The sequence below is a fragment of the Drosophila rhopaloa genome, unplaced genomic scaffold, assembly GCF_018152115.1.
Source record: "Drosophila rhopaloa isolate 14029-0021.01 unplaced genomic scaffold, ASM1815211v1 contig_155, whole genome shotgun sequence".
Classification (NCBI taxonomy): Eukaryota; Metazoa; Arthropoda; class Insecta; order Diptera; family Drosophilidae; genus Drosophila; species Drosophila rhopaloa.
In genome coordinates, this window is record NW_025335034.1 from 3,725,696 (window position 1) to 3,751,715 (window position 26,020).

The 26,020-nt window shown below is 40.8% G+C and overlaps 2 protein-coding genes across 26 annotated transcripts in view; both read left to right on the forward strand.

The window, feature by feature from the left end:
* Window positions 1–26,020, forward strand: part of LOC108041146 (TLD domain-containing protein 2) — a 92,581-nt gene that overhangs the window by 63,895 nt on the left and 2,666 nt on the right. For 6 of the 25 annotated variants that reach the window (XM_044457270.1, XM_044457259.1, XM_044457268.1 and 3 more), the window contains 10 exons: window positions 1,779–2,261; window positions 2,409–2,515; window positions 2,577–2,731; window positions 3,554–4,109; window positions 4,274–4,443; window positions 4,710–4,841; window positions 5,125–5,276; window positions 5,335–5,497; window positions 6,010–6,211; window positions 6,718–6,807. In XM_044457270.1, coding sequence (XP_044313205.1) covers window positions 1,779–2,261; window positions 2,409–2,515; window positions 2,577–2,731; window positions 3,554–4,109; window positions 4,274–4,443; window positions 4,710–4,841; window positions 5,125–5,276; window positions 5,335–5,497; window positions 6,010–6,211; window positions 6,718–6,807 — 2,210 coding nt within the window. Of the gene's footprint in view, window positions 1–641; window positions 831–1,778; window positions 2,262–2,408; window positions 2,516–2,576; window positions 2,732–3,553; window positions 4,110–4,273; window positions 4,444–4,709; window positions 4,842–5,124; window positions 5,277–5,334; window positions 5,498–6,009; window positions 6,212–6,717; window positions 6,808–12,085; window positions 12,477–21,275; window positions 21,567–26,020 lie in introns of those variants that run through there. The other 19 variants (XM_044457273.1, XM_044457267.1, XM_044457269.1 and 16 more) reach the window with 12 other exon arrangements.
* LOC108041144 (nucleolar and coiled-body phosphoprotein 1) lies at window positions 21,615–25,642 on the forward strand. Its single transcript, XM_017118961.2, has one exon. It carries the CDS (start codon window positions 23,560–23,562, stop codon window positions 25,369–25,371), a length of 1,812 nt encoding a protein of 603 aa, XP_016974450.2. The 5' UTR covers window positions 21,615–23,559; the 3' UTR covers window positions 25,372–25,642.

Below are 26,020 nucleotides of genomic sequence, written 5' to 3' on the forward strand. Positions count from 1 at the left end.
CAACCCAGGCGAAACGCCGGCTCCGTGGAAATGGTGCAATTGGTGCGACGATAGTGAAGCATTTGCCATCATCGCCGCTTGAGATTTTAAGTTGCACGAGCTTTGTATGCCGCTGGGTCGAAAAACCCAACAAAAAAATCCCCAGTGGCACATATTTTGGAAATCATTTCATTTAAAATTTTTGATTTCATTTGAGAATTGTTAATTGCAAACACATTTCATTCTATTACCCACTTCTCCAAAAAGTATTTTAATATTCATGATATAATCTCGAGAATTTAATTTTCACAGAATCTTTTTAAAATATTTTAATAAATTATACATACATATATGCACAGTTTATAGTCTGTTGAACATGTTAGTAAATTATACTAATTTAAGAAACCAAAATTGTGTTAGAAATGGATTTTACCATTAAGAAAAGCTTAGAGAACGAAACCGAATTGCTTAATAGGAAAAAAATTGAAATTTTCTTCTAAATTTCTTTGTTTTAAAAATACCGCCAGACTATGTCAAGTTTTCACGAAATGTAAATAGTTTCGGGAATCCCCTTAATTTATTTGTAAACAATTGAAAGGTATTTTCTAGTATATATTTCCATGGACGGTATATTTAAGGGGCCGATCAACGGTCACACTGCTGACCAATGTTTTTCATTCAATAGAACGTGTTTTCCGCTGTTTTGCACTTAAAGAAGGCGATTAAATTCGAGCGGTCGAGTGCCGAAAGCCACGTAGAGGAGCGGCACAATCCAAGACGTAGAGTGCAGCGCGACGTACTCAAGATCTGCAATTTCAGCATGCACACAGCGGTCTTCTGGCGCAATGGAGGTTCTTGTTTGTTTTTCCTACCATTGTTGTCGCACCGATTTGTGAATAAGTGCTAATTGTTCGGGCTCACAAATTACTAATTACTGGCCTTGAAAGGCCGACGAACGGTCCAGGTTTTCCGGAAGCAAATGCTACCCACGGGTCACGTTTTCACGGCCCTATCCCCGGAAATCGTATCTCAGTTTCTAGTGATGAAGTATCTACATACATATCTAGTTGTATCTCCTCGCCGACTTAACCAGGAATCACAAAAGATTTTACCTACAATTTTTTAAAATATGTATTGTTTTTATTTATTTTTATAGTAAATGTAAACTTTAACAAACGCTAATCGTTATATTGCGTGATTAAATTCTATACATATTTTGAATATGATTTTATAAAGTGAATTTTATCTTTGAATTCTTAGAATTATAGTACAAAATGTTTAAATATTCTGAAATTAGAATAGTTTTATAAGAACTAATTAAAACAAAGGGGAAAAAAATGTTATTTGAAAAGCATTTTATATATTTGGTCTTTTTATTGGTCGAATATTTATTAAATTGCTTAAAACTAAAAGTCCCACTGAACTTGAATTAAATACATTGTACCTTCACGAGCCTCTAGGTGCCACCAATAGGTTATCATTTTACCTTTTTACGTTCCCCACCTTCCCGAGGAGAAACGTAATATTGCCGTTCCCATCACTGGTCGTAACACTTAGAACAACAAAGGAGGTCACAAGGCGCAGATTTAGTTTAAACTATCTCATATATCAATTTTGTTTTCACTATCTTATCGTCGGGCACGGGTGTAGTTGATAATAATCACAGCCCAGCCAAACCCCTCCGAAAACCGCTCGCACCCAATATATTATATTAATTAAATGCGATTCTTGCAGACAAATATTTTTTTCTATTTCCTGCACCGAAGACAAATATATTAACCACATGCCGTTTCTTGCAGACATACTCGAGGGCCTGCGCCCCGGATCCCCAAAACCAGGACACATCGAGCGTGTGGGCGGTAGCAGCCAGCAGCAGGCGGAGGAGGAGGCCAACAAGAGCGACGATCCGGTGATCACCCAGCGCTTCCTCAAGATCAATGTGCGCCACATCACGGACGGACAGGGCGTGGTGGGCGGCGTCCTTCTGGTCACGCCCAACGCCGTCATGTTCGATCCCAATGTCAGCGATCCCCTGGTCATCGAGCACGGCCCGGAGAGCTACGGCGTCATCGCGCCCATGGAGCTGGTGGTCAACGCTGCCATCTTCCACGACATCGCGCACATGCGAGTGGCCGGAGGAGCAGGACAAGGCCTCAACTCCGGATCGGGCGATGCAGAGAAGCCGGAGATCTATTATCCCAAACCAGTATTAGTCGAGGAGGACTCCAAGGAGCTGTCCGAGCAGCCACTGCTGGGCGAAGACGGCAAAGAGCGTTTGGATGGTGAGTCGTAGTTAACAAAATAAATTTAATAGAAAATATTAAATAGGTAATGTATTTATTTTTAAATGAAGTTTGATAAAAAGTGGAATTAAAAGTGTAGAAATCTAGATTTGATTTTGCCAACTAATATTCTGTTTCCACCACCAGCTGAAATTGGATCGTTGGAGATTGCCGACGATCAGGAGTCGCTTTGCTCCAGCACTGGACGCGATGGCGACGCCTTCCCTAAGGCCTTCGACCGCGAACGTGTGGAGGTGAGGAATTATGATAAAATAATCCCAGATCCCAACTAATTCGAGTTTTTCCTTTGCCCAGGACTCTTCTACGGAAGCCAAAGATAGCGCTAAGACTGACGCTCATGACGATGAAGACAAGAAGACCGGCCTGGGCCTCTCCAGCACTCGCTCCACCCTCGAGGAGCGGCGCAAGAGTTTGTTGGATCACCACTGGGCCATTCCGAGCAAAGACCGGTTAGTGTTTGCCCAGCTGCCGCACGCTTTGTGTTTAGCACATTCTCCAAGCATATTTGTTTGTTGAACCATATTTAATGGTTTTTTTCTCACATCAGAATATAATGGAAATTTTTTGTATAATTGTAAAGTTGACTATGCCTAAAAGGTCTCTTTGAACAGTTTAAAAAGCTTAACAAAAAAGTTTAATTAGTATTAAAGTTGCACTTAAAAAGTTAGCTTTTAAAAATATACTCATTTCGTGGTCGTTGGACTTTGTTCACAAATGTTTAATTGTTGTATTTTCACAAAAGAAATTTATAAACCCTAAAGGAAGATAATTGTAATTATCCAAATGAAAACTCGAATTTCAAATGGGGAATTATAAGTCGATTTATTTCATAAACAATAACAAACATTAATTTTGGTAATTGAAATTTATGAGATTTAAATCTGTTTACTGCTTCTTATGATTACCGTAAAATTAATGAATTTGATAAATCATATATACGTATTTTCTTTTAAATTAACACCGATATCTTGCTTTTAAAGAGGTATATTATCTCAAGTAGCTTTCATAAAGTAATCAGCTTGGAATATAACTATGTGAACTACTTTATCATTAAAAGACTTTGGCTTGCCGAAGACCATTTTTAATTGCTTTAATAACTTTCTGTTCGTATTCTTGTATTTTTATTTTCATATTTCGAACCACGCCTTACCATAAACGCAATTTGTGTTATCAAACCAACCGCTTTACACCAAACCCCTCACACATCACACCCACAAATCAACCCCACTTGTACATAAATCTGTGTGTGCCACGTCCCAAATATTACTCAGCTATTGTTTATCTAATTCCCGAAGATCCTCGGAGGACGAGGCCGACAACGAGTCCAACATAACTGTGGACAGCGGTGCCCGGGTCCAGGATCCACACTCGGCCAACAGCTCGGTGAGCGGCGTACCGCCTAGCCAGCCGCTTGGAGCCGCCGTTGCTGCCGCCTCCGCCGTCGGTCCCCTACCCCCCTCCGGCATCGACCTGGAGCACCTGGAGCAGCTTTCCAAGCAGTCGTGCTACGACTCCGGCATCGACATTCGCGAGCCCGTTCCCAATGTACAGCCGATACCAAAGAAAACCGTCTACAGCGACGCGGACATTGTCCTCAGCTCCGACTGGGTACCACCGAAAACCATTGTGCCGACGCACTTCAGCGAGTCCCCGCCGCGGAACACCATCCTGGGCCAGAGCCTTGACGCCGGCACAGGAATGGCTGGTGGCGCACGCAAGAAGACCTCCAGCGTCAGCTTCAGCGTGGACGACGAGGCAGCCCAGCAGGCTCAGGCACAGGCGGCTGCACTGGCGGCCACCGACAAGCAGGCGGAGAAGAAGAACAAGGTGTGTATCGGGAGATCGTTAGGAATGTCCCCCTCACCCTTCAATCACATTGGTATTAAAATTCTTGAAAGTTTGTTTATATTACTGTTTTCAAGGGTTTTCTCTTTGTTAGATTTAATACAAATATTTATGATCCATTCACTAATGTTTTCTATCCCCTGCAGATGCTGAAACGCCTCTCGTACCCGTTGACCTGGGTGGAGGGATTGACCGGCGAGGGCGGAGCTGTGCAACCCGGAGGCGTGGGTGGTAGCCTGAACAAATCAGGAGATACCGATTCGGCGCCCAACACGGGCGACTCCAATCAAAGTGTGTTTTCAAAAGTATTCTCAAGGTGAGTCCATGCCGAACGCAATGAATATACATTCAGCGATCTCTGACTATAATTGGTGCCAACAAATTTTGTTTATTTCGTTTCGAAAACTGAACAAAAACCGAAAAATCCAAATGCTTACCTTCGTTTTGTGCGGATCGGCTGCTTTGCTAAACATGCATACTCCACTTCTTCACGCTCATACCTTTACAATCCACAAACACACAACACTGCACAACATAACACGACACAACACCCTATATCTATACTATATACATGCCGTATAGCTCGCCCATCACTCTGGTGTCAGAGCTGGGCGGGAATCTTTTTTCGAAAACACCGTCCGAGGACTCTGGTGGCTCACCTGTGCCGCCATTGACTCCGCACTCGACACATTCCGAGGGTCATATGACCTATGGGTAAGGACGGATCTTGGATCAGCTGTCACCACTTTCTTGATGTGTTCCACCATTTCTTGCCGTTGTTGTTGCTCTTGTTGTTGCTAGTGATGTTGATGTTGTAGTGTTGAACGCAAAGAAGTACCTAAGTCCACCGAGCACATTCACCCATATTTGTTTTCAAGTGATTCATCAGCTTCATTCTTGAGTTCCAAGTGTAAATTTTGATCATCGTTCACAAGTCGTACTCGTTGTCCTATCTTTTTATGATCTACGCTAATTCTATTATTCTGTACCTCCCCAGACGTTCCTCAATCGGTACCTTTATACGTCCGCACTCGTCGGAGGGCACTTCGTCCAGCACCAAGCTGAAGGAGGCCAAGCAGACGCCCAAGCTGGACTATCGCTCCATGGTCTCCATGGACGACAAGCCGGAACTCTTTATCAGTGTGGACAGTAAGAGGAGTGGACACCGCTTTTAATCGAGACCAAACTAATAATATATTTTCCGCAGAACTCATCCCACGACCGGCCAGAGCCTGCCTTGACCCACCATTGTATCTGCGCCTGCGCATGGGCAAGCCCATCGGCAAGGCCATTCCGCTGCCAACCTCTGTCATGTCCTATGGCAAAAACAAGTTGCGCGCTGAGTACTGGTTCAGTGTGCCAAAGAATCGGTGAGTTAGAACTAGAACCCATTTTCAAGTCTGTATCTCAATGTCATGATGAGCTGGTTGAAAACGATGTTCGGCCTTGTTCAAGGTTTTTGTAACATCTCTAGTTGGGAGTTGTCAATTGAATAATCACTAACACTGAGTTACGACAATGCAAAACAATATTTATGGCCGTTACTCGTATAGTAAAAAGGCACGTTGAAAAAAAGTAACAAGCTTTTTCTACCCTCTAAAGTATTTATATTCTTGATATAGCCGTCTAGTCCGTCAGTCTGTTCGTATAAACGTCGAGATCTCGAAAAGAGCTAGAGATTTGAGATGGAACATCAACAATTTTCTAAATCGATCCATTATTTTAGGCGCCGCCTAAAATCTGACTGATGTCGCGCCGAAAAAAGCTGCCATCAGCTGGTAGATGATTTATTTTAAAATTGGTTATCTGAGTAACGATCATCTTATAGTTCTTTTTATAAAAGTGATTACAAAAATTTGTAATTTTGCTTTTTAAATTGCAGCGTTGATGAGCTCTATCGCTTCATAAACACCTGGGTAAAACACCTGTACGGTGAGCTGGACGAAGAGCAGATCAAGGCGCGTGGCTTCGAGTTGATCCAGGAAGATACCGAGTGGACCAAGAGCGGCACTACCAAAGCCGGCATTGGAGGCGGCAGCCAGGATGGCGAGGAGATTAGCGACTTGACCCGCGAGTCCTGGGAGGTGAGTGTGTGCATCCATGCAGTGCTGGCCTAACTCGAGGCTCCCCACGCGCTACTATCTCTTTATCTATCTTTCCATATCGTTTAACTCTTTGCTCTGAGTTTTCTCCTCGAATTGCTCTATATTTTTCAACGATTCTTTCGAGCTCTTCCACGACATTTTTGAATTGTGAACCAAATCGAATATTACATTTGCTTCTTTAGGTTATGCCTCAGAAATCGATTTAATAATTACTAATTAATGAAATTCTTACGCCAAATTTTTATATACATACTTATATAATCGTAAATCTTGTTAACATTTTTTCACCACGTGTATTGTACATGCGTTTCTTCTTCCTTTCTTGTTTTTCTTCTTCCTTTCGTGTTTTACAATTTGATTTGCATTTATTTTCCAATCGAAATAATATCGAATTAAATCGAACGAAAAACCAAAAATCAACATCGGTCAATTCGCCATAATTTAAAACTGTTCATATGATATTTAATCTCCTGCGACTACGACAGCTTATAAAGGCGCCGTTCGCCAAAACCTACAAGATCATTAAAACGGCATCGCATGCCGCATCGCATGACTTGGAATTGTTGGGCGGCGAGGTTAGGACCAAAAAACATTTTATACGAATTCTTCACCTAAACCTAACTGTGTTGTCCGCACCAAACTTAAACCCTAAAAAAAGAAAACATACAACCAAAAAGTTTTTTGGAACCTGTGTGAAAATTTTGAATTTTTGCATATTTTTATTTCAGTTTTTCGTTATTGTTGGTTTTTAATAGTTTATGCTCGCTGGTCTTTAAGTTTATATTTCCGTAGTTTTAAAAAACTAAGCACTGTTGCACTTTTTTTTGTGTTATTTCAACTCACCAAAAACAAAAATTTTCAAAATCAATCTTTGGCACCCTTTGCAGCACTTGTTCGCGGCACTCAAGTTTTTCGTGTTCTTTTGGCACTTTTCTATTCACCTTTCATTGGTTTTTTATTTATTGGGATCTCAATATTTACTGCATTGGCTCATCTCTTTATCAAGCGAGCATTTAAATTCACTCTTAACAAAAATCAACTACTTATTGTTTAGATTGGCAAGTTCCCATTTTCAGTAAAAATCTTAAATTCAAACATTTTCATCGCATAGAAAAATCCCAGACGTATTATAATTAAAAAAAGGACAACAAAATATGGTGGTGGAGAACCAACCAAATTGCGATCACTCAAATTTAAAGAACAGCATAAAATATAAACTTCAAAAAGGGTTAAACAGGATTCGTTTGTGGACTTTTTACAAAATCTCATCACTAATTTTCAAGTTCGTTTAACAAGCCTTTAAATGCAAACTACTATATAAAACTAATGTAAATTGAACCAAACAAAACTTCTAGACAAAACTATCAACAAGGAAGTAACCATATCTTTATTTTATTTTAAACGACTTTACATTCAGAAACAAAACCAATTTCCATAACAAATATTTAGCTAGTCTAAAACACTTTTGTTCACTTCCATTGTGAATGTAAAATAAGATTCTTGAATATAACAAGTTGGTTTTTTTTAGTAGACATCGACTGAGTTTTTTGAGGAATAAAACCAATAATCTATCACACTTAATGGACTCTTATTTTAGTTCAATAAAATTTGGTTTTTTCCCACGCTTTTGGGGCTTCAGTCACCCAAATGCACGGCAACCACAACAAACCATTTGGAGGCTTTATCGTTACAGAAACGTGGCCGAATTACCCAACCTAGCCTAACAGCCAGCTCAACCCATTTACATGCGTAATATATACGACCACCGCTAAGTCCAACCTTGCCGGCGATCGGCGTATATCACCTGGGAGCCAATCTAGAGCCGGCCCCTTGAAATTCTGCCCCCTTTCGAGCTAACCGCATTCTTCGCGTATTAATATGAGGCACCAAATTGATATGCTAATTAGATTGGATTCGACGCGGCACTGTTTCGCAATGTTTAACATTTTAAAAGCACCTGCTACTGTGCAGACACATATTAATTTATCAGCGTTTTTACAACAATTAGCGCCTTTAGTATATTTGTTTGCGCAATATTTACGTGCACGTTTTCACATTCCCGTAAGCGTGCCACCTCCAATTTTGGAACACGATCGATCGATGAGTAAGTTTGGCAACTTCGAGAGTAGGCACTTTTCCCAGCCCGATTGGAGTTTCTCCTTATCGCTGGAGTGGACGATTTTCCTACCTTATCAGGGTGCCAGTGTAAAAATGCATCAGCAAATTGTTTCCTCATTAGCGTCGCTTCAAAACATTTATAATCGTTAAACGGAAGGCACACTCAGTGCTATCAATGGATCTTGGCAGTCAAGGGGTTATCTTTCAATAGTTGGAATACCTATGGCAGTCATGAGTGACCAAACATCCTCATAAGATCGCTTCCGTTGTGGACTTGGCTTATAAAAACTTCCGCTGAGCCAAAATGGCCCCAAGCGATAAATGATAAAAATAAAACATCAAAGAATAGCAGCTGTCGAGCTCGTCTCCTCTCTGGTTGACAGACCCGAAGACTTCTTTGTGTTTTATTTGGGTGAATTTAAAATGACAATAATTCAGATAATGCCAAGCAATTGCGTAATACTTGAGCTTATCTTGAGTTGGATTTGATGGATGAGCGCAGACGAAAATAAACCAGGAGTGTGGATTATCTTCAGAAAGTTAATATACTTGTAGATTGTATATGGTAGCGAGGCTGTAGGAGAGATAGAATGCGACGATTCTTTCAGCACTTAAGCACTTGAGTATTTAAATAAAGGACTGTTAATTGCAAATAATAATTTGATACCAAAATCTATTTTATTTAATCCGAATAAATAAACTCTAATATCTGTTTCAATCAATTTATTTGTGGCCTGCAAAGGTTTCAAATCAATTCAACATAACTTTATGAATGGAGCACAAACGTTTATGTTGGATCTGTACACTGATGACTTTCGAGTTCATTATTTTCTTCAACCGGTTGGGTTAGTTCTTATTGACTATAGACTACTTATGCCGAGATAGGCGCGTGCCGCTCATAAATCGTTTGGATGTTTCAATTAAAAATGGATTCAATTCAATGCAGATCGAACACATGTCGCTTTGAATCAAGCTGCGCCTTACAGCCAACTACATTTAACTATATTCTAATTAAAATTAAATTAAATAAGCATTTAAAGCGCTCCACAGCGATTGTCATTTAGCCGGTTTCAGTTTTCTGAACTTTTTTTTTTGCTTTGTGTGTTGATTGGTGGGGTCTCATCATCGTCTATTTTTTCGATGCTAAATCCGGTTCAGGTAAATAAAAATAGCAGAATAAAATAAAGTGAAACAAAAACAAATGATGCGCCTTACTTAAACGCTCAATTAGCGGAGGAAGATCGGACTGCCGCTTATTTCGGGGAGTGCAAATTTCTAAACGGTAGTCCCCAAGTCACGCCCCCCATTTCCCAGGGGCGCTGACGCCAGTCAAATCAACTTGGCTTCCAATTGCTAAACGCCACTTGCCCCTATACTATAAATAAACCAATGTGCGTCTGTATATCCCGCTTGTATGTTTGTAGGCCGGGTATTGTACTTGTACGATCAATTGGTTTCAATGAATTTTACGAACGAAGCTGGGAGGACAATTGGAATTGGATTGCTCAGAGGCCTCCTCGCATCTCCATCTTCATCTCCATCCCCAGCCGAATCATCTTCTCAATTTGCATATCACATTGTCAGCCTTTTCCTCTCTATCTCTCGGGTTATCAAAAGAGCTCCCCGCTACATTGCAAGTGCACTTTTATATTAAATTGCGCACTTAATTATTGCAGCCCCACAAACACTGGCTTAATGCTGCCGTAATATGCCTTTGGGCGTGCGGAGAAATGGGAGCGGTAAAAGGTTTTTTAGTATTCCTCCAGAATTATTTCATTTCTCACTCACAAAAGTTATGGGTTGTGGGTGCGGCTTTGAATAATTAAGACCGACTGAGGTGTCCGCGATGATCTTGTTGAAAAGTTAAATGGTTTTATTTGTATCATACGTATCTAGAGTTTTCCGCCAGTATTTATGGCAGATAATCTTAACCGATTACTCAATAGTAATCTCAATATCTCATCTTAATTAATAATAAGGTTTTATCTAATATTTTACAACCAGTATTTATTTATTTTAACCAGATGGCAATGATTAATTAAGTAATAATCATAAATATCAATTCCCTAAGCTTTTGCTTAGTTCATCATACAAGTAAAAAACATTAAATAATCTTTATACACAACATTAAAACTGCTTTTTATTACTTTCACATAAAATAATAGACATAACTGGAATAATGTTGAAATCATCAAAGTCTTTTAATAACTTGTTTGTTTACTAAGTTGCATTTGCTTATATCAGATTTTGTAAAAGATTACAACAGCCCTAATCTATTCCTCTGATTTATAAATACAACTAAAAGTTACACAAAAAGGATCTTTAACCTGATCTTGATCTTGATTATTTCACAACGGACTGACCCCAAATAGGTGCTAAATCTGAGGTTTAATCTACAAAATTCCGTTTTATAAGGGGGTGTGCCGGTAAATCTTCGATAGGTGCATTCGGAAAATTTTGTGCAACGGTTTTGATTACCTTTCAAGGAATGCATACGAATAAGTGTACGCACACATTTAGTAAGCCGCTAAAATGCTTCGTTTAAAAGCGGACAAAGTAAACAAATGGCACCGCAAGGCAATAAATATAGGCAGTGTGCAATCGATTGATTAGCATGACAGTTAATATGTTTGCATAGCTGTAAAGCAAAGCGCAGACAAACACCTGAAAAGCAATTACCGCGACAAGGGAAAGCGGGGAGGGGCTCTCCAAAAGACCAGGCTTAACTCATTGCATAACAAAACAAAATATAAAGCGGTATTTAAAAATTTTGGTATTTTAATTAGTATTTTATTTCTATTATTTTGAGAGGGTTTTGGTCACTGAAAATTGCATTTAAAAACATCCTTTAAATAAAAATAGGATGTGTGTCCATATTCGTAATTAACTTTAACAACTATGTCGCTTTGATCATCGAGATTTGATTAATTTTTAGCTGTAGAGCCTCTGTTGCTCAACATGGACAACTAAGTATAAACCCCACGATCAAGTTTTTTGGCCAAGCCCCCTTACTCCTCCGCGAATAGCGAATACTTTAGCACCCACATTTATGATCGGATTGGTAATAATACTGGAAATTCAACTTAATAAATTGCACTCTAAAAGATTTGGAGCAAGGATGATTTGAATGTGCTTCCGAAATAGCAGAACACTCGAAAATTTTTGGAGAGCTAAATACACCAAATTACTGTTTGCTTTTAATAAAAGTACTAAAGGCGTTTTCACTCCGCATTTAGATAATCAAAAGATCTAAAAAGCGTTAGAAATGAGAATTCCTGATCGTGATCTAAAATGTAAATTATAAAATATGTAGTTATTATATGCTACAAAGTTTGTTATGGAACCAATTGCTTTTGCCACATACGTTTATAGACTAATATACTTATACAAAAAGGTATTAGGAGAAACAGAGGACGAACCCCCTTTAACTGATTAACATTTCAAATGCAAGATCACCCTTTCCACCCACAGTCGTGTCCCTTTGGATCGACATACACTACAGTCTTTAGCTATAGCTATAGTTATCAGCAGAAAAGCAGCGACGTCGATGCCCGCGAGCAGCTGAGCCACGTTTTGTTGCTGTTGATATTGTTATTGTTTTTACTGCTGGTGTTGTTTTTGTTTTCGTGTTCGTTATTGTTGTTGCCTTTGCTGCTGCTACTGCTGCTGCTGCGACGCTGACTGCGACTGTGTCGACTGAGCCAGCGATTGCTGGTTTTTTAGTTTTCGCAACACTTCCAAGCCGCACAGTCGCCGTCGCGTTCCATTCGGTATAATCAAAATTCCTACTCCCGCATTGTGGACCGTGTGTTATACGGATTTTAGAAGTTTTCTTCCGAAAATGTGACTCTTGTCCCGCCGAGAAAAAAAATATTTTTGACTTCTGCACTTGGGCAAACAGCTTCGGTTGCCTTTCGGGTTTTTCCGCGCAGAGCAGCGTGTCCAAAATTAGATACGGAGAAAAACAGAAGAAACAAGAGTGCGAAGAAAGTGTCTCGCTCTCTCGGTCTTCTCTACAATTCTCTACAATTCTGCGATTCTTCTGGGGCCGCCGGCTAAAAACAGTGCCAAAATGAGCGCCAAAACAATGAAAATCTCGAAAATAGCCAAATACATCAAGAAAAGGGTAAATATTTATGAATCAGCGGAAGGCACGATGGCCAACAAATTATTAGTCTTCTCCCAGTCGCGAGACATTTCTGCCCGGGGTGAAAGTCTTGCGCAGAAAAATAAAAATAGCAAAACCCAAAGCGAAATCGAAATCGAAATACGAAGAAAATTGTGTTTCAAAATGCATTCAGATTTGTAATCCGCGCGCGTCTTAGCCGAAAGCCAAAAAGTATTCAATGCCTCGGCCATAAACGGTGGCCATATTGATCGAAAAAGTCACAAATAGCCGCCCATAAGGTCGGATCCGTCTGAAAATGTCCAGCCCCGGCGATAATGATCATGTAAATGCCTTTGCCACGAAGGTGGAATGTGAATGGATGCTCACTTTATTGCATACCAGATGATCTGGACAGTCCTTGTGTGTGCTTGTAATTCGTCTGAGAATTAAATATGAATTGTTACTGAAATTGTTTAAATTACCCAGAAAATTGTTAGTCGCCAAGCAGTCGTTTATATAAACTCATTCTGTTTGAGCGTTTGAGCGAGGATTCTTGGCAAGCCAGAGATTAAAAACAAATTTAAATTTGAGAGGAAACTTTTCCACTTGAAATTCCGTTATCACCGAATTATTTGAACTCTTTAAATTAGTCCCTTATCTCTGAATTTTTTAAACAGTCAATGCTTACACCACTTTTTCTTTTTTGACCTCGACACCATAAACTTTATGTGGAACCTAAAAGAAGTTCTTCAACTCCACTTAAACATACATATATAACCTGGTTATCAGTCGCTCTCAAATATTTTATCTCCCACTCTCAATCAAGTCGAGTGTTTCGATTGTGGGGGCATCATTTGAATGAATTTCATATTTCGGAGAAATTTTATTTAAAGTTTGCGGGTATAAACGACGCGCAAGTACCCTTAAACCTTTTTCAAATCTGAACTAATAAACACCACTCTTCTCATCTGCATAATCACATATTTTATGACATTTTATTATCAACTAGAAATTCCCCAATTTCCTAACTCGAGACCCGTCCAGCCGGTCTACAAAAAAATCTAAAATATTTTTGGTCTCGTCTAAATTTGCATTACAAGCTAGCTTTTTATTTAAACTTTTATGTCTTATCCGAGGCACGTTTGACATTTCTTTCACCTTTCGGCATTGTTTTCGGGGTCGGGGTGTCGCCTCTTTTTAATTATCTTTGTTCTGACTGTAATTAGGTTTTAATTTTAAATGCATTACCTAGGTCGACTCCCCTGTTTCTATACGATTTTTCATTAAAACAAAACCTACAAAATTTATAAATACTTTTTGTGTTTGCTCGAAAACGAAACTCAATGCGACAATGGGCTCGGTTTGGAGGAACGAAACCAGCCAGTTGTGAAGAGCTATATAGTCGTATAAGCTTTGTTTATATCTGGCTTGGATTTCCAATGGTTGACTGGCTCTATACCCTTTGTATTGCAATTACTGTTTCCGAGGACTGGCTAATTAAGAAACGCAAAGAGGTAGTTCCATAGAAAGGAAAAAAGATGAATTAAGGATATGATATTTTCATTTTAAGAACGCTCTCAATATTTGGAGAACTGTTGGTCAGGTATTCTGAATACCTAACTATGTCAGCTTGTCTTTGAATTTACGAATCAGTAAATATTGGAATCATTTATATATTACCAATATTATTTCAATGCTGCTCCTCCCTTCATAAGTATAATCGATATGGAGGAACTGCAGTGCTGAGTGAATGCTTCCACAGACTTTCATATTCCTGTTTCTGGTCCCGTAAGTCGGGATATTGAATTACCAGCATCTAGCTGCAATTGTTGCCTCATTATTAACAAGTTTTCGGTAATACAACACTCACTACCTGGCGATTGTCGAGAGGGCGATGCATGTACTCGTACCAACAAACATTTGACAAATGGCCACACATCGGGACCACATAAACAAACAAATCAAATCACACACCTCTACGGCTGCGATGTAAAGATACCCGCAGACACGTGATTGTTTCATCATTGAGGTCGCCAAAAAATAATTGCGTGCAGTCAATTTCATTGTATTATAAAATTGGAACCGCCACAAAAGAGGTCAACTAACTTGTTAACAATGTTTTGGACAGTAATATAAATATACACAATTTTCCTCATATAAAAATATGAATCGATCGGATTTTATTTGAATTGGGTAACAGGAGATCGATAAATTAAATAAAGTAATTTGAAACAGTGGAAAAAAAGTATCAAAATAGCATGAATTTTATTGAGGAAAAGCACTAAAGAAAAAAACTAATTTAACAAATATATACGAAGTGCTTGATTCGAGTAATCCTCGAATAAATACCGAGCTGAAAACATCCTGCATAATATTTTAAATACCTACAAGCCGGGATTTTACCATATTAACTGGCTAGGATTTAATATACGAGTATCTAAAACCCAGCTTTGGAATCAAAAGCCATAAATCAGCCAGTTGAGGGTGATGCAAACTCAATCTTCTATACGATCATGTGATCTAAACCATCTGTGGACTCTGAAACAAGGGCAATTTAAAGAGTTATCCGTTTTTAACCGGTTCGCAGTCGATTGGTCTCTTTAAAAAACCATGTGCATTCCAATGTAGAGCAATGTTTGGAGTGCCGATTCCGGTTTCAGTACATTTTTAAGTACCCTACTCCAACTGTTTAAGGGGTTTGTTTACTCGATTTAAAAAACATATTTTAACCGGTTTGCTGCGTAACTAATTAGAATACGAATTGCATGTGGAGTAGTGTGGCTCATGCTGTTTACGCCTTTGTGTTTACCTGACCTGCTGATGTTGTCAGCGCATTTAACACGCCCACAAATCCGTTTAGTTATGGTCATCGTCTCGGCCACTTGTCCTCTTCTTCTCCCGAAGTGTGTAAGGTGTTAATTACAGTCAAACTTCCGAAAATCAAACCAGTATCTACTACTCGGACTTACTAAAATTTGAATTTGTATATTTACAGCACAAAGACACTTAAATTTAACAAAATAATTAAAATTTTGCACTTCTATTCATTTGATTGTTGAAATATTGGAATTAGGAAAATTTATTGCCAAGAAATGAAGCATGGTAATTAAAAAAATAGTCTTATAATTTTCAACAGTATAATCCTTTTATCTCGAGCCAAAAACATCAAGTTATTTACGCCAAACCTGTTGGTAAAAATGCGCATTTAACCCAAAAACTGAGTTTTATGAAAACCTTGGCCGAAACGCAGATGCAGCGACCAAAACACCAAAAAAACCAAAGAAAAATAAACCAAAACAAAGCAAAACCAAAAAACTTTTGGCACGTGAGTGCCAAAAATGAAACAAAAGACAGCTCATGCTTTAATTTCTAGCTTAGTAATTTGCAGTCGCCAATAAATTATCGCACAAAAATAAAATATTACGTATACGCAACTTCCAGTTGGAACTCTTCTAGCAACATGCTGCAGAAACATTGTATCGCAACATTAAACCTGTTGTTTGAAACATCTCTCTCAACTTCACACTTAACAGAGCTGCTAACCAAAAATGTAGGTGCTTCACTTTGGACTCTGGAGCGTAAAGAGCGAGAATCGCAACAAAATGAATTTGTTTAATATTTCTAAAAATGTTGAAATGCATGATAAAGCTTTTCAAAAAATAACAAACACATAAGGTATGATTAGTTCTCCCACATCACTCTTTTAAGATTTACCTTTTGGACACAATTCTGTGTCATTTGTTAAAAATAACGAAACATTATAAAATTGTAACTTGGTGTACAAATAACCATCAAATTTGAAAATGTGAATTTATTTAAATTTAAAATCTAATGAAAAATTGTACTAAATAATTTTACCCAATGGCCGTTTTTATTGTAGAGCATTTAACAGTGCCAAGACCAACATCATGTAACTAACAGGGCTCCACTGAGTTAAGTTGCTGTTTTGCCTTTCTCGCTCCACTGTGTTGCGTGCTAACAGTGGCCTGTTTTCTTTTTTTCTGAGGTTATAAAGAGAACCTAATAAGTTTCAGTCGGTCGAGCAACTTGTTTGAAAACACACAGAGCAGCCCAACGAAAAGGAGCTTTTGTTGTGAAAGAATAGAAGAAAAAATATTGAAAAAACACAGAAAAAACATCTGCAGGAAAAAACCCTCGAACAGCAAAAAAATTTTAGGTGTTCTGACTAGAAACTAAGTGTTTACGTGTTACGAAGAAAGGAGAAAGACAGTATTGGAAAAGCGAAGAGTGGAAGGCGTAGAGCGTGATAAAAGCGGTGGCGACAACAGAAACGCAAACAAACGGAGAAAATAAGCTGCAAATCTCGTGGGTCACAAGACCATTCAGAAACGCGGAAGAGAGAGATAAAAAAGAGAGAGAGAGGCAAAATGCTGAGCCCCCAAGCTTTTGCACAGTGCTAGCCGAAAAAGTAGCACACCCCCTTCGTCGGGAGCTTTTGCAGCCGCTACTGCTGCTATTTCTCAGACCACCACTGTAGGCCCTCAGCAACATGTGGTTTGTCATTTCCGTTTTTGCCGTTTTGGCCGTTTGCGGGTTGGCCGGTCGCAGATGGGGTCGCTACCTCTACCTGCACTACGGCCGCCACCTGCTGCCCCGCTCCCTTCTGGCGGCCAAGAACCGCGCGCCCACGCCCCCCTTTCGCCCACCAAGGACGACCAAAGTCTGGAGGCGCTGCTCGACGAAAGTGGCGAAATGCACGAAACGGTGAGTGCCGATGGGGATGGTATCTGCAAAAGGAAATGGTTAGGGGAACTAATAAACGTTCATTTCTTATATCATTTGGATGTGTGAATTAAAGCCTCGATTAAGTTAACTTAAAGTTTTAGGCTATTTTTACATTACAGACTGCTATTCAATCATCATTTATAAAACTTATAAACATTTTTACAATATAACTTTATCACAAAATAAAGAAAACCTGTATTTTTAATTTTAACAAAATTATTGTATAATAATAATAATAATAATATAATAATGTTTTCAGTCTTGCAAACCTGATTGTCCAATCTTTTAATATAGTACTTCTTCCCATATAATTTGCATAGTTCAATGTATAAAAATTACGCCTTCTTACACATCTTAAAGATCTTTAATCCACGTTTATTATACAACCTTACAAACTTTGTTGCTTAGTGCGGATAATAATTAGTGTCAAGAATATAAGGGTTACACCTATTATAGAGCTATTATCGCACACGTTTCTCCTATTACAGATCACTTTGGATACGCTAACAAAAGCCAAGTTAATAGCTTGAACTGATTTGCAACTATTACCCCATCATAATTAGAGACAAATGTGGCTAAAGGTTCGGCATCTCGAATCGAATCACATTTGTTAACCTATCAGGTGTCTCCAACGTTGGTGTTTTCCCTGGGTCAATGATCTTTTCGGGAGAACCTCTTCCATATTAGTATGTATTGTAATCACTTTGGCACCTCATCTCTGTCGGATGATTCTCTAGTAAGACTTCCTAGTTACTATTTAACTTTGACAAATAGTTGACTTGTTTGGGGCGACGATGTGACCTCACGACACATGATAACTAACCTAAGTTATTCTGTGCAACTCACTAAATATTTGCATAGACATATAAACAACTCGGCAGGGAGAAAAAATGGAGATGTAAAACAAACAAACTTAAAAAAATTACAAATTGCGCACCACAATTCTTCGCTTTGCTATTTTAAAGCATTTAAGCAAAAACAAATGAAGTAAAAGCAGAAAAACAACAATTGCTGATAAGTTGATTCAAGCATGGAAAAAAAATTAAAATAATACGGGCGAAGTAACAAGAACCGATAAGCAGTGCAGAAAAAACGACAAAATATCAAAACAAACCATGCAACTTAGCTCCGGTTATAATTAGGTTATCAAAGTTGAAAATTTCCTTAGAGACTGGAAACTTACGATTTTTCAGCATTTGAATATATGTACATATTTTATACATATATATATGAAAAAACATTACAGACTTGTTCCAGGAACTTTTCCAAGCACGTCTATTACTGGTCATAAATAGAGAAAACGTTAAAAGGCACGTCTACCTAGTTTGTTAAATAGTTTTTTAGGGCCTAACAATATATTATTTTTCTGGGAATAAATATTATAACTATTATTAAGTATTAGTAGGGAGTTCTTGAGGAATATATATTCCACAATATTTAAATATGTTAATATGGCTTTGGTCGTTTCTATAGAGTAGATTGTTATTAACGGTCATATGCTGTTGTATTCCGATACTTTAACATATCTTGGCATCGCACCTTTCCCAGGCCAAGCCTCTCACACACCTTATAATTACCACCCAGCCCACCACCCCCAGCCCATTCAATGTACCCGAAGAATGCCTAGCCCGCGAATGCTTTTGCATACCTATTAGCTTTTTGCCAAGTCTGCTGTTCTTTGCTTTAGCCCCTTTGTTTTGCTGGCTCTTTCGCGGCTATCAGGTCCCATACCTGTTTGCCCGGTAAGCTCTTTTCTGCTGGTTCCTCTTCTCCGTTTTGCTGCCTTTGGCTTCTTTTTGTTTTGAGGCCGGTTCTTTGGTTTTGACTTTCTGCCATCTACTTTTGACTTTTTGGGCCCAGCGAAACCAGTTGATGCATAGCCGTTGGGGAACATGTTCGCCGCCGTTTCTCAAGTCAAAGTACGTGTTCTCTATAAGTGGCTCGTTTTTTAACTATATCAAATAGTTAGTGTATGGACTGCCGAAATAGAAAAATAACTATAGTTAATTTATAGAGTTATAAAAAATATTACTATAATAAAATATTATTATAATAACTAAAAGCTTAAATAATAAAGTACTAGAGTAGTAACAAATGTTCGCTTCTGTAAGTCTTAGGCTTTTCAATTGATGAAATAGTCGCTTCCTGCTTTGCGAAATTCAGTTCTTCTAATGGTCAAAAATAATGACACATGTTCAAAGACCATCAAGCAACGACAAGGACAGTCTAATATCATAATCTCACCTTCAGAAGAAGCGATGGCCCCGCCAGATTTGTTCAAAATCAATTTTAAATCTGCTGCCAGTCAATTATAATGTGCTCTAAATTAATTATTAAAAATAGATAGCTGGTAATGGCGCTGTGCTATCTTATCTGCATCGCGGAGAAAACGAAAACAAATTGCAAATCTTGTTGTGCAAATATTTCTGGTCAACTGAAATTCAAGCCTTGTGTCGTGACTGAATTACAGAGGGAAACTCCCTTGGGAATGATTTTCTTCCCTGCCAGATTGTTTTTACGACTCTCGACTAAACAAGAGGTCGTAAACATTAATTGCTTGTATATGGCGACTATATAGATCTTATCCGCAGTGCTACCGATTTTGAGAAGCGAGCAAATGATTTTTGGCAAACATCGTAAAGATAACATATTTCCACTTGTTCAATTTATTTTCGCAAAGCTTAAACATTTATCTAGCCAAAATCGGTTATGTTGTCTTCCCCCGGGAACGAAAAGTCACAAATAATTATTCTATTAATAAAACAAAATATAAATGAACTAAATTGAAACAAATAACTGATTATAAATATGATCCTAAAACACAAATCAATATGATTACTTGTTTGCCTTTAATTTAAATAAAGAAAGAGGGTTTAAAGAATGTAAAGTTACTTTTGATTATCTCAAAACAGAAATTAAAGAAAGTGATATTTTGAGTGTTTTCAACGTGGGTTTTGTAACTCGCAATTTCACGCCAGAACCGTTTTTACATTTGACACACTTTTCAGAAAAACTGGCATTAAATTTGAAGCTGCACGAAATAATTGCCATTGTCGAGAGTTTGAAATGAGAGAGTTAAACGTGAGCAGCTTGTCACCGTCTTTTATTATTATTAAGGCAGGCTTGCACCTTGTTGGCGCCCAAAACCTGATTTTTTTCTGGAATTTATTTCTTGGAAAGTATGGTAGGTGTGGGAATAAAATTTTAGCCAGTTGTAGGGTACAGTTTATTGAAGCTACAGAATTTTTTTGAGTGCGATCCAAGCGAAGGGGGGAGGGGGAGTACCGAACAATGGCGGCATGTCCGCGAAAAACTCGTCCTCATGGCGGATTTTTTGGAATTTTAAGAAATAATCTGAAACGCAAAAAACGAATATATTCTTAATCTGTACACTTGCTCGCATGGCTTGAACTAGAATAATTGAAAAAACATAAAAAATGCAAAAATTATGAGCTTTTGAAAAAAAAATCGGTATTTTCCTCATTTTTTCGTTACTCATTATTTTTTTAAATAAACAATTTTTAATATTTTCAAAAGATCCTAGTCTATACCATGCACATACTTCTGAGGAACATGTATAAAAAATTTCATGACGATTGCTCAATTTTTGCGGCTTGTACGACTTCCGCCAACTCGGAAAACATGGTTTCGAGAAAAACGCGTTTGAAAATTTTCACTATAATGGCAACGCGCTTGACACCGGTCCACCAAACGGCCGATAACTTTCGTAATTCAAGAGATTTCGACTTGAAATTTTAGGAGAGTAAAATTAAAACATGTATGTATCCGAAACTGCAAAAAAAAAAAATTTGATTTTTTTGACTTCATAAGGTGCAAGCCTGCCTTAATTTATTTAATTCTCCTAAACTCTGATCTCCAATGGCAAAACTCGATTTAAGCCCTCTCTCTGTTGGTACAATGTATCTGACTCTCTTTTTTGCCGAGCAAACTCACGACTTGAGCTGAGTTAATTTGAGCGAGCGGCAAATAAATATATTTTCGCTGGCGGCCAATAAAAACGGTTGGACCGAACCCGCTGGCAGTTGGCTTTTAAACGCGATACGCCAAAGTCGGTCAAGTCGGCGGAGTTAATCGCCCCGCAGCATCTGTGCTACACATCTGTGCCATATCCCTGCAGAGCAACGGACGATAAAGATTCTGATTCGATCAACAACTGTACCGAGCACGTGCCCGAGTGTCGTATACTTGATATTGCGCATACGCCACCTCCGCCGCCGTGTGCGTAAAGAATTTGTGAGCCGAAGAAGCGAAAAGTTAATTGATTGAAAGTGACAACAAAATCAGTGCCAAAACTACATGAAGATGTGCGAATTGATTGTCAGTCATGGACTCGACCGCGAGGTAAAAACATCATTAGTGCGGGCACGAACACATGATTCATGTGATTTCCCAGCTGTTCAATAGGGTTTTATATTAATTTCAAAAAATGTATTTGGTTATTAACTTTGCGCTCATCGGGGAGCACAGCACAACTCGGGCTCCACTGAGCTCGTGTTTTGAAGTGCTCGGCCAATATATATAAACCTATATGCGACATGCCAGCCAGACTGTCATTGACGTTTGACTTTGGCTCTCTCTTTTTAAATGCCCCGCTCTGATCTGCGATTTGAAACTGACCCTCGTTGAAGTGCGTTGAAAATCGCTGTTTATTTTATTGCGGTGCCCGCGAAATTGCGTTCTGTTTTTTAATTGTAGTGGGCCTCCGAAAATTGCAGTCACGCCTCAATTACTGGACTCTTTTGTTCCCATTGGCCTGTCGCAAAAATTGCGCAAACATATATGAAATTGGCGATGTCTGGCAATCAAAATGAGTTTCCGATCTGTTTCTCTGACCCAAATTAAGCCTTGCTGAAAACACATATTCTCATTCACATCTGTCGACCTTCCATGCAGCTCAGCTATCTACGACTATCTGACTTTATCGCAGATTTTATATCAGACTAATTGCGACGAGGTCGTTGGATTGCCTGGGGAGCTCCTTCGTAGTTGATTTGAAGTCTAGTAGAACGACACTCGAAGCGAATCAAAGTCATGGCACAATAAAGCGCCACTCCGGGGTTCTTCAACTCGAGTGCCCATAACCCAAAGCTAATCAATCAAACCACCGAAGATCGAGATTTAATCAAGCCCCCTACTGCGTCTCCGAATAACGAATACGGCTGGCTGCATAATTTCCAAATTACTTTTGTGATATAAGCGGGTTTAGTATTTGCCGAGCGGGTTTTGTTTTTGGGCCTTATCAAGACTTGCTAATGTCTGAATCACGGCCATTCAAACCAGGAGAGTCGGGCGAGAGTTGTCTTGACGCTAAGACGCTTTTTGGAATGTGAATGATCTCACATCTGAATAATGAACAGGTGCTGGCTGGCAACTAATGTGCGGGTGCTGTCAGCAAACTCCTCTTCACTGTTCGCATTGCTATTGCTTGTATGCAAAACTTATGAAAAATGATGACTTAAGAGAGAGTTTATTTTGGTAATTCATACTCGACCAGTACGAAGAAAATTAGCACAATCATTGACGTCACTGGCAAAATGTTCACACGCTGTCAATGTCGAGATTGTCACACCCAGCGACAAAACAATAAATAATGTATAATAAGTAAAAACAAAGTCCGAACCCGCACGCAAAAATTAGTCAGAGCGCCGAAATTGATTTCACATGAAGGTGTAGCTTTTCGGCTATCAATAGATGGTAACATAAACAGCTTTGGCCGATCAAGAACTGAGATTTGTGGCAGATTAGATTGTATTGAAATTAAATTCCGTTGTCACAAATACCCAGTTCTTGGAGAAATAGGGTTTAGTTGCTTTAAAATACTTCAATCACTCGGTTGTACGTCATGGGATTGCACGAAAAGCTAGAAAAGTTGCGCTATACACACCTTCACAAAAGGAGTCCCCGTCAGCGAAGTTTTGCGGTAAGCTTGGGGTGATCTAGAAGAGTCTAGCACAAAATTTACGTTTAGAAGTGCACAACTGTAAAATGTATTATTTTTTATATACATATACACTTTGTATTCAAATACACATTGTTCGGAGAATTGTAAAAGTTGGAGTCTTTAAAATGGTTAAGGATCCAGCAGGCGTCGCCTTTGCCTTCATCGGTTTTCATCCGTGGGGTCGTTGGTCAGTTTCATTTCGTTGCCAGTCATTGTTTTATTTCGTTCCGTAGGAGTACAGAGCTCCCCAAAGCAAAAATTCGTATTTATCCACCCCAACCGGGTTTTATTCCGTGTTTCGTCGTTCGCTTCTTTTCGTTGGTCGGTAGCCGTGGAGAACGTGCTTCGTATTTGGAGGGTTTAGCCAAAATTAAGCGTATATCGGTTGTCAGAATGAGTAGCCACCAGTGCAGCCTGGGAAAGCTGGCGCAGCGCGGCGCCAGCCTGCAGATCTCCCCGTTGGCCACCACGATGCGGAGCTTCTACCACAGCCGGAGCAGGCCGATGGTGGTCCAGAGCCTGGGCCAGCTGAGCCAGTGGTCCAAGCCGGCCGTCCCTGACAATGGTCTTTTCGGGCGCAGCCGCGTGCGCAAGATCGTCGGGGTGAAGAAGACACTGGTCAACCAGATGCAGGGCGTGGCCCCCAGCCTGGGGCCCTCGAAGGTGGCGCCCTACAAGATCTACGGCAAGACGCGGCTGTTCTCCTCCTCGAGCAGCCTGCAGAGTCGCTCGCAGCTGCAGCAGCACCCGGAGCAGGAGGAGGACCAGGAGGAGTACTCGGACCGGGAGTCCCTGCCGCCCAACACCACGGCCTCGCTGTCGGCCACCCAGAGGCGCTACAACCAGGCGACGGGATTCGGCAAGGGCATGGCCATGCAGGCGGCCAGGGACATCAGCCAGTCCATTCAGGAGGAACTGATGGTGGTGGACGCCGGCACGCGCGACATGCTCAACTGCGACCGGGGCCGCCAGACGGTGCGCGACTACCACGATCAGTTGACCCACCGGCCGAAGAGTCTCGCCGATCCCATGTCGGGCTGGAAGCATCCGCGGCCCCTCAAGCACCTCTCCAGTGTCTCGGCGAGCAGTGTTGGCGAGAGCAGCAGCAGTGGGCCGGTGGCCCAGTCCGAGGAGCAGGTGGACCGCCAGGTGCGGCCCCGTCGCCGTCAGATAGTCATTGGCCAGGCCAATCGCAACCGCGAGACCCAGGCCAGGTCGCTAACACCTCTGCCTCAGTTCAGTGCGCAACCCAAGTTCGAGCTGCACGCCGCCAGTGCCAAGGAAAAGTTCTCGGAGCAGCGCAGCGAACTGCGTCCGCCGACCAGCTGGCACAGCCCGAAGCCAGCCGTCGAGGAGAAGCCCGAGGATCTGCTGATGGACGTGGCCTTGGCCCGCGCCGTCCGACCCGATATCACAGTGGCCAGGGGCCTCCCGAAGTCTGGAGAGAACCACGACACCGAATCGGATTCGTGGTACGAGCAGCCGAAGGCGGAGCGGGACTTCCTGAAACAGACCATCCTCGGCGGAGGCAGGAGTCGCCAGAGGGCGGGACAACCGCGCTTGGATGACCTCCACTACGATTCGGCCGACAATGCGGCCCAGATAAGCGCCTCGCAGCAGGTGATTAACCAGAAGTACGCTGGCTTTCGCAAGTCGGTGAGGGGAAATCAGAAGCAGATGATACGCCAGATAGTGGAGCCGGTGAATCCGACGCCGCAGCTCAGTCCGAGTGCGCGGGCCATGTCGGAGCCCCGTGACCCGCGAAAGAGGCGTGGCAGCATGAGGCAGGACGTCGGGCGACAGGTCACTCCCAAGTTTTTCGGGGCATACCGCCGGTCGGATGCAGGAGAGCAGCGGGAAGAGGGTGAAGATGAGGACGAGACCGGGGACGGGGATAGCGAGGAGAGGCCCAGGGAATCGGGGCTATCCAGGTCGCTCAGGCCAGGCCAAACCAGGTCCAACTGGCCATCGCCCCACAGCTCACTGCACCAGATGACCACGCGGAGCGACACCCGCCTGGATTCGGAGCAAAGGGGACGCGGCAGGAATGTGATGGGCGAGAAGCGGGGACCCAAGAAGATGATGGAGCCCCCCGCGGAGCACAACGACATCGGGATGCCGCAGGGATACAAGAAGGAGTCCGCCGTGCAGCGCCTGGGAAGTGCCTCGTCCAAGCACAACAGTCGCGCCTTCAACAGCTACTAAGCACGATATACAATCGAGAAGTGCTCCCCCCAATCACCTCCCTGACAGTCCAATCCAATCCAACCCAATCCCTGTTCGTGTCCACAGTCTCCCAGCCCGACAATAGCACTGAGTCCTCGCCAGACGGAAATTTGCGCATGGAGTTGTCAAAATCGTTAGAAGTCACCCAAATTGAAGCCTGACAATCCCATTGGCAAAAGTGTAGTAATTTAAACGTATAACGAAAGTGTCTCAAATAAAATCGATTACAGTTGTGTAAATATTTTTCTAATACACCGCGGTTGAGATTTGATGCTTTAGGGTCTGAACAACAAACTTATTTTCTAATGACGTGGTGCTAAGCACAAACTTCTAAATATTTTGATAATCTACTTAATTGTGGAACGATTTCTTTCATGATGGATAAAAATCAACTAGATAACACCTTTTGTGTTTACTCGGGGGAAACATGACTTTCTAGCAAATTGCGCTGGTCAACTGATCCAGAATGCAAACTATCTAGAAACAATCGTAAAACTCGTATGTGGGTTCAGTCAACTTGGCAAATTGTCCAATTTTCACTAAACATCTTTTAGCATTGTAAAATATACATCTTTGCGCTGTCTAAGTGTGTTTTTCTTTCACTTTAGTTCACTCTGCTAGTGCCGAT